Raw genomic sequence first — 9,025 nt, forward strand, 5'->3', positions numbered from 1 at the left:
GCAGTCAAATGTGGGTTTTGAATTGTTTTTTCTCACAATCCTGCGAGCTGTTCTGTCTGATATTTTCTTGGTCTTCCAGATCACAACACCCCTGAGGAAGTCACAGAATTTGGTGATATTATGCACTCTACTTGCACTTTGCCTATTTTTGTTAGATAGTACTATATTGCATATGCTGTTTATTTTTCAGATTCATCTAGTGTGTTATTTCACCTTGTCATCTATTTACTAGCAGCCACATTGACTGTGCATATTTCAGGGACAGGTCATTGGTGAGAGGGGGGGGGGGGTTCATGGCCCCTCTCCCATGTTGGGTCATGCTCTGTTGAGCTTTTAATTGGTTTTAGCCCTCTGTGTGTATTTTTACTGTATTTTGTAAGTAATAAAGACTTAGGATTATATTTATATATTTGTGGTGTGCACTCCATACAGTATTCTCTCTGCTTTGGTACCTTGTAGGTCTTCCAGATCTTGCTTTAACTTCCACTGTTCCTGATGACTGCCATTTCTTAATTACATTCCGAACAGAGGATATTGGCATCTGAAAACATTTTGCTATCTTCTTATAGCCTTCTCCAGCTTTGTGAGCGTCAACTACTTTCAGTTTCAGATTTCTAGACAACTGGTTAGAAGAACCCATGGAGCTGATTGTCGGGGCAAGGTCAGATGAGTCTGGGCATTTAAAACTAGGGATCGACCGATATCGTTTTTTTAGGGCCGATACAGATAATCGGTGGAGGTTAGGGCCGATAACTTATACCGGAATATCGGTATAAGCTATCGGCTATTTATCCCCCCGCGACACCGCTGCAGATCATTGATTTAAAGCGGGCGCTTTAAATCAATGCACTGTAGTGGCTTTTGCTGTGCCATAGACCGCCGCAGCCACCCGCTTCTCTCCCCCTGCCTGTCCGGGGATCCCATCACCGCCACCGTCGCACCCCCCCCCCCCCCCCCACCGCCCCGCCCCGACCCCATTACCTCCCCCATCCCCGGTTTTATAATTACCTGTGCCCGGGGTCCACTCTACATCTGGCTCTGGTGGCGTCCTCCTGAGCTGTCACTGTGCGCACTGACGGTGAGGTCACGTCGCGCACGTCATTCGTCATTGCGCACAGCGTAACGCAGGACGCAGCAGGAGCCAGAAGTAGTGTGCGGTGGGTGGGGGGTGCGACGCGGTGCGGCGGGTGGGGGGGGCGGTCTCGGTGCGGGGCATTATCGGCAAGGTAATTGCCGATACCGATAATGCCCAAAATCGTGATTATCGGACGATAATATCGCCCAAACCGATAATCAATCGATCCCTATTTAAAACCTTTGAGATTGACATCACCTGGTCTTCCCATATGATGATTGAGAACAAACCATGAGACTGGCAGGTCTCAGCTTTGCAAAAGGGGCAGTGCATGCTATAAATTCTGCAGGGTGCCCAAACTTCTGCAGATGCCATTTTTTTGTTTTCTGTTATTTTGAAAGTGTAAATGATGGAAATAAAATCTAACTTTTGTTGAGATATTATAAGAATGTCTAATCTGTAATTTGATGCCTTTTGGAGATTTTCCCATCTTTCCTTGGCTTCTTTATGCATATGAAAACAAATTTTTACCTGGGGTGTCCAAACTTGATCCCCACTGTATACAGTAACCCCATAAAGACAGTTGTGATAAGTTAATTTCAGTGTTCACAAAACTGGTTATTGAGCCCCTGGAAGTCCCCTCCATGGTGCTCAGCTATTTCCCATTCTCTCCCTTTCAGGGGGTGGGACCAGAGCTTAGCTTTTTGCCAGCAGTGCTCACACAGGTACTTCCTTACCATTACTTCTCTGGCAAATCATAGGATGGCACCTATTCCTCCCTTGTATGCCATGATCAAGTGCTGGAGATTTAATTTAAATATTTTTCTATTTCATTTTTTTTTTTTTTTTTTGTAACGATGGTGGGGGGGAAGGGGGGTTATAAAGGCTTGCATGCTAGTTTTCTGCCATGAAAAAGAAAAGTTCAACCTAATATTAAAAATCTACAGGAAACTGTAGAAACACTTGTTTTTTTCTGACACCAAATGTGGCACTCAGAATAGACACTTTTTCCTGTCATCTACTACAGCTAGAAGGTTATTAGATTCATTTTGGTGTCTAGCCATGGTGCAACGCAAACTAAGGGTCTATTCACATGGGCGGAATACCGCCGGCGGTATTAAGCCTGAAAGGAAAGCCCATACACTTCTATGGGTTTCCTCACTCCCGTTGCCCCTTCGGAATTTCCGCTAGCGGAATTCCATCAATGGGAGTGCGGAATCCCATAAAAGTGTATTGGGCTTTCCTTTCAGGTGGAATTCCGCTAGCGCCCATGTGCCAGTTTTTTTTTCCCCACTCCACTGTTGGCAAAAAAAGTGTTCCTCTGATGTAGACTTGTACAGGATGTCGGAACACAGAAGAAAAGGAAATGGGATCAACCAGACATGCAATGTCTCATAGCCAAATATGTACACCCTTGGTTGTTGGCATTAGACATATACAAAACAATGGAATAAAAATGTCCAGTGCGAACGGTGCAAAGAAAAAATAAAAAAACACCATGGGGAAATCTGTCAACTGATGTGCTCCTGAAAAATTGCGTACCCAGTATTTATTTATTTATTTATTTATCACATTGACTGAAATTATGATCGAATTTTGGGCAATTTTTACGTTGTCTGCGCTGGCTTTGTCATTTTTCTTGTGCACTTTCAGGGGCATGGTTAGCAGATGCACTGGACACACACTGACGCAGTGAATCTAAGGAATGTGGCTAACAATTTGCAAAGGCTGCGCCAAATTTATTATAAACTAGTAGAATTTTTATTTTACAAGAGCCCTGGTGTAAGAGAGAAAAGTAAGTTTAAGACATTGTGGGCTAAGAAATATTTACAGGCGTGTGCCAAAGCTAAATGTTCACAATGTGATGCAAGTGGCACCCAGCTGGCACTCCTGATAACCACCGCACCATTAATAAAGATCTCCTACAGATGTACATGTACCATTGTTGTGACCACTTAACATAATGAACTCTACACAGCTACTATATAAATAAACACCTGCTGTAGGAGACGAACATTTTGTTGAACACACCAGGTTTTTCTGGCTATTCACAGTGTGCACCTACCAAATACTGCTTTTCCTACTCAGTAATAGAGGCATTTGGCCTGAACCCAACATCCCTAGAGAGGTCTGTGTCAACACTGTTCACTTGGTAGAAGGCTAGCTATGCCAGGCTCCATTACCTAGTTAACCCTTAGATTTTTTTTTACCACAAACTTTAGTTTTTTTCCCAAATGTAAGACCTCTAGAACTTAGTACATTATTTCTCAACCAGGGTGCCTCCAGCTGTTGCAAAACAACATCTCTCACCATGTTTGGACAGCCAAAGGCTGTCCGGGCATGCTGGGAGTTGTAGTTTTGCATCAGTAAGAGGCACCCTGGTTAGGAATCGCTGACTTGGCAAAAATAGCTAAAATGTCTGCAAGTATGTCTAGTACTTTTCACACACTTTAGGTCTTATCTAAAAATATAGTCTTAGTTGTCTTGTTGTTGTAGGGTTTTTCATCTGAGCCAGTCTTGATCAATATAAAGGGCTATGTTAAAATTCAGTGTCTGGATGTTGGGAACTGGGCATTTTTCTTATGAAAAGCAGCTGCATTTTGGGGGGGGGGGGGTGCAAAACAATAAGCTCTATGGACAGATTACATCCATGGCTCCTTCACAGAACATTGTACATTCTCAAGCTGCAGGTAGTCATAGCATTGATACTGTGACACTAGCTGCTGAAGAGGAAAACATTACAAGATATCTGCAACTATTGTCAATGCAAAATAGCTCCACCTTCTGTAAATGCTGTTTATGTACATTGCTAGAATCTGTAATCACAAAGAAAAAATGTAACAGTTTCAAAAACTATTTACTTAAACATACTGATAATATTTTCTAGGAACCACTGACTTTACATACACAAACTTCCTTTCAATAGGTTCCATGATAATATGAAGCTGGACTGTGATTTGCTGTGACACACAAGGCCCGGTACTTTATGCTCTGTTTAGATCTACTTTCCATTGAGGTTTCTACAACCTTTGATGGTCAGAATAGTTCAGTGCTGTTCATGCTATGAAAATGTGAAAACCTCAATATATCCAGCAGACCCAGACATGTATTCTTGGAAGTCGCACTGCAGATGTGAACACGGCCTTATAAGAACAACGCCACAAAATTTCTTCCAAAAATTTCAGCAATTGATAGTGAGCAAGGACATTGTAGGAGATGAATAATTTTTTTTTAATTTATTTTAAGTCCAATTTTCATGTTTTTAGTTGTTTTTTTGGGGGGGGAATTTGCGTATTTTTGCAATTGTTTTGAACTCAGAATATAACTGATTTCTGAAGACTTGTCTATGTTGGCCCGTTTACATGCAGTGGTCAATAGTTTACTTTTTTTTTAAATAAGAAAAATTACAAGGCAGAGAAATTGTGTTGTGCAGCCATTTTCTAAGTTTTGGTGGACTTCTGCATTACTTATCACACACCTGATAAATTATGTGCGTGTGCACCAAAAACCTGCAACAAAAGTGACTTTAAATATAACAAAAAAATAAAAAATCAGGGATAATCTCCCCAATGATTTCTCAAAAGTCAGTTTAAAGTCCATGAACACCTTTGAATATATTTCCCCCTTAGATCCTTCTTAAAAGTGTTGCTTGCCTGCAAGTCTCTGCAATGTGCTGTATGAGCTTTAACCCCTTAAAGACTCAGCCCATTTGGGCCTTACTTAAGGACTCACTTTACCATAAAATGTATGGCGCAACCAAAAAAAAATAAATACCATTTGTGTGGGGAAATTAAAAAGAAAACCGCAATTTTGCTAATTTTATGTTCTTCATTCTTTGGGTCAATACGATTAAAATAATACCCATGATAACGTACTTTTCTATTACTGTTGCGCGAAAAAAAAAACGCAAATTTTTTTACCAAATTAGTACGTTTAAAATCCCCCCATTTTGAACACGTATAACATTTTCATTTTTCCATATAAGCAGCGGTATGAGGGCTCATTTTTGGTGCCGTGATCTGTACTTTTTATTCATATCATATTTGCTTATGTAAAACTTTGAATATATTTTTATAAAAAATTTTTGGGAATAAAATGTAATAAAATAGCAGCTATTTAGGACTTTTTTTTACGTTCACGGTACGGTATCATTAACATTTTATTTTAATAGTTCGGATATTTACGCACGCGGCGATGCAAAATATGTATATAAAAAAATATATATATTTATTTATTTTTTTTACACTTTTTGGGGATGAAATGGGGAAAATAGGACAATTTAGGTTTTTATTGGAGGAGGAGGTTTTTCAATTTTTTTTACTTTACTTTTATTTTTACACTTTAATAGTCCCCATAGGGGACTATTTATAGCAATCATTCTATTGCTAATACTGTTCAGTGCTATGCATAGGACATAGCACTGATCAGTATTATCGGTCATCTTCTGCTCGATCGCAGACCAGAGCAGAAGACCCGTGGAAGGCAGCAGAAGCAGGTGAGGGGACCTCCGTCCACCGTTCTGGATGATCGGATGGCCGCGGCAGGCCATCCGATGATGGGAAGGACATCCGATTATCCATTTTAGTGACCGCGATGTTGCAGATGCCATGATCGGTATTGATCACAGCATCTGAGGGGCTAATGGCAGACATCCGCGCGATCGCAGATGTCGGCCATTACCGGCGGGTCCCTGGCTGCTATCAGCAGCCGGGACCTGCCACGCATGACCCGAGCATCGCTCCGATGCTCGCGGTTATGCACAGGATGTAAATGCAAGTCCTGGTGCTTTAAGTACCAGCTCACCAGGACATACATTTACGTCCGGCGTCGTTAAGGGGTTAAAGCGTACCTGTCAGATGCCACAAAAAAAAGTATATGTTCCTCAGTACCTAAGCTTGACCATATATCACCTATATTTATTATAAAATAACTAACTATTTCAGTAACTCAGTGTTAGAAATCCTTTCAGGGGGAAGGGGAGTGTTCCTCCCTTGGAGTGGTGGGAGTCTATTTGTGTGTCTGCTCATGCAGCCTTGTCCATGAGTCATGGATAAGGCTGCATGAGCAGACACACAAATTGCCTCCCACCACTACAAGGGAGGAACCCTCCCCCTTCCCCTTCAAGGATTTCTAACACTATGAGCTGCTGAAAGAGGTATTTACAATTTTGATGCTGCTGCAGAACTGGTTAGTGTCCCAGTAGGTATGGGGACCTCTAGTGGTGGGATTTTCAAGAGCCGTTTTCTTTATTAAATATTCAAAAAAAATGTTATCAACCATAATACAAAATGTCTTTAATTTTCATCAGTAAAAACATTAAAAGTGTTTGTATCTAACAGTGCCCATTAAAATTTTTCTCTACACAGCCCATATGATTTTCTCCTGCAGATTGCCTTGTATCTGCTCTTCAGTCTCTTTCCAGCCTGTGTGAGCTGTCCTGCTAGGTTTCTCCCCCCCTAAGTTGTTGGATTCTGGGGTGTGTAACCTCTCCCTGCTGTTATCACTCAGGAAAATGTCCGCACAAAGAATCTCTGCGCAGACATTCCCCTGAATGCGGAGTACTGATGCCATACACAGGCCGGCACACTCATGCACACTTCAAAAACATAGAAAGCATCGCCTTAGTATCTCAGAAGTTTACATAACCCATCCCAACATACAGAAACTTACTGCATGATATGCTGTATGCTTACAATTTAATGAGTGGGGGATAATTACCAAGGTTTACACCAGAAAAAGTGGTGGAAAAAAAGTTGCAAATGGTTGCGTGACATTAAGAGAGTCTATTCACACAGTATTCTGCACATATTTGATGCACAGGATTCCAAGCTGTGTTCAGTCATTCAGTTTACTTTGAAATCTGCAGCAGAAAATCCTGCCCATCAAATCTGCGTAGAATACTTTATGTGCGAATAGACTCAAAATTTTCAACTTTTCTAAACTGCAAAACTGGCATACAAACCTTGATAAATTCCCTTCAATTGTACAAAACAGAACACAGCAGAGAGATAGAAATCTATCCATAAATGAATAGACAAATATGACAAGATATGAAGAAGTTAAGAACCAATATATTTGCCTTGGTTTGGGAGTGCTGTGACCTGAGATAAATAGAGGAGATATAAAACAGATGAGCAATACGAGGTAAACAGATATGAGGTAAACAGAAAAGAGATAAACAGCTAGATATGAGAGACAGAAAAGGGATAAACAGATAGATATGAGAGACGGAAAAGGGATAAACAGATAGATATGAGGTAAACAGATATGAGGTAAACGGAAAAGGGATAAACAGCTAGATATGAGGTAAACAGATATGAGGTAAACGGAAAAGGGATAAACAGATAGATATGAGAGACGGAAAGGGATAAACAGATAGATATGAGGTAAACAGATATGAGGTAAACAGAAAAGGGATAAACAGATAGATATGAGAGACAGAAAAGGGATAAACAGATAGATATGAGAGACAGAAAAGGGATAAACAGATAGATATGAGAGACAGAAAAGGGATAAACAGATAGATATGAGAGACAGAAAAGGGATAAACAGATAGATATGAGAGACAGAAAAGGGATAAACAGATAGATATGAGAGACAGAAAAGGGATAAACAGATATGAGGTAAACAGATATGAGAGACAGAAAAGGGATAACCAGATAGATATGAGGTAAACAGATATGAGATAGACAGAAAAGGGATAACCAGATAGATATGAGAGACAGAAAAGGGATAACCAGATAGATATGAGGTAAACAGATATGAGAGACAGAAAAGGGATAACCAGATAGATATGAGGTAAACAGATATGAGATAGACAGAAAAGGGATAACCAGATAGATATGAGAGACAGAAAAGGGATAACCAGATAGATATGAGGTAAACAGATATGAGAGACAGAAAAGGGATAACCAGATAGATATGAGGTAAACAGATATGAGATAGACAGAAAAGGGATAACCAGATAGATATGAGAGACAGAAAAGGGATAACCAGATAGATATGAGGTAAACAGATATGAGATAGACAGAAAAGGGATAACCAGATAGATATGAGAGACAGAAAAGGGATAACCAGGTAGATATGAGGTAAACAGATATGAGATAGACAGAAAAGGGATAACCAGATAGATAGGAGGTAAACAGATATACCCTGTCATCGTGACTCCTGGTTGTGCACACTGGATGCTACTGCTAGAACTAGCTCCCACCCCAAGCACCTGCCGCTGACATGGAGCCCTCCCTAGCACCGCACAATGTGAACAGGCGACTCGGCTCTTCCAGCTGAAGGGATGTCCACGTCCCGCAGCCATGGCTGACACAAAGTTCTCAGCAGAACTCCAGCCTGTAAGTTCCCACCTGTGCAGTGAACCTTTCCTCATCCTTCGTTCCCCAGAGGAGTCCCGAGGACCACTCACATCCCCCTCCATGCCATTGTTTACCCCTCCCCATCCCCTTGGCATCACATTCCTAATTAGCATTTCTTTAGGGGCTTCTGCACCCATTAGCATTAGTTGCAGAGACACTTCTCCCTCCTCCTTCCACTGCAGTCCTCCCCTCGTTCCCTCCGCTAGGAGTAGGGAGACGGGGCACTGCTCACCTGGTGTAGAAGGTCCAGCTTCCATCCCATCCACCCAGCTTGCTCCCAGCCCTTCTGTACAAGGTTGCCTGGTCCCCGGCTGCTCTGCTGCAGCTGCTGCCTCTGTTCCCTAAGCCTCCAGCATGCCCACGCAAGCGCAGCTGAGCTCCCGCCGGGCGACCAATCACAGAGCGTAGACATTCCTTTTTTTTCCCCCTCAAACAACTTTATTGACAAGCAGCTGTCCGTATAAGGGATCTATTTATATGTCTCCGGATACAAATCCTGCGCCGCACTTGTCAGCTCTTTCCTGCTGAGAGCTAAGTAACAATTCACACTGGGCGTGTGGGCTTCCAATGAAAATCAGTAGGA

At 41.7% G+C, this 9,025-nt stretch overlaps 1 protein-coding gene across 1 annotated transcript in view; it reads right to left on the reverse strand.

The window, feature by feature from the left end:
- Positions 1 to 8,799, reverse strand: part of LOC130356123 (protein argonaute-1-like) — a 104,940-nt gene extending 96,141 nt beyond the window's left edge. The window contains exon 1 of the mRNA XM_056557188.1: positions 8,675 to 8,799. Coding sequence (XP_056413163.1) covers positions 8,675 to 8,699 — 25 coding nt within the window. The 5' untranslated portion in view covers positions 8,700 to 8,799. The remainder of the gene's footprint in view (positions 1 to 8,674) is intronic.
- Positions 8,800 to 9,025: the final 226 nt, after the last annotated feature.

Source organism: Hyla sarda, chromosome 2 (assembly GCF_029499605.1).
Source record: "Hyla sarda isolate aHylSar1 chromosome 2, aHylSar1.hap1, whole genome shotgun sequence".
Classification (NCBI taxonomy): Eukaryota; Metazoa; Chordata; class Amphibia; order Anura; family Hylidae; genus Hyla; species Hyla sarda.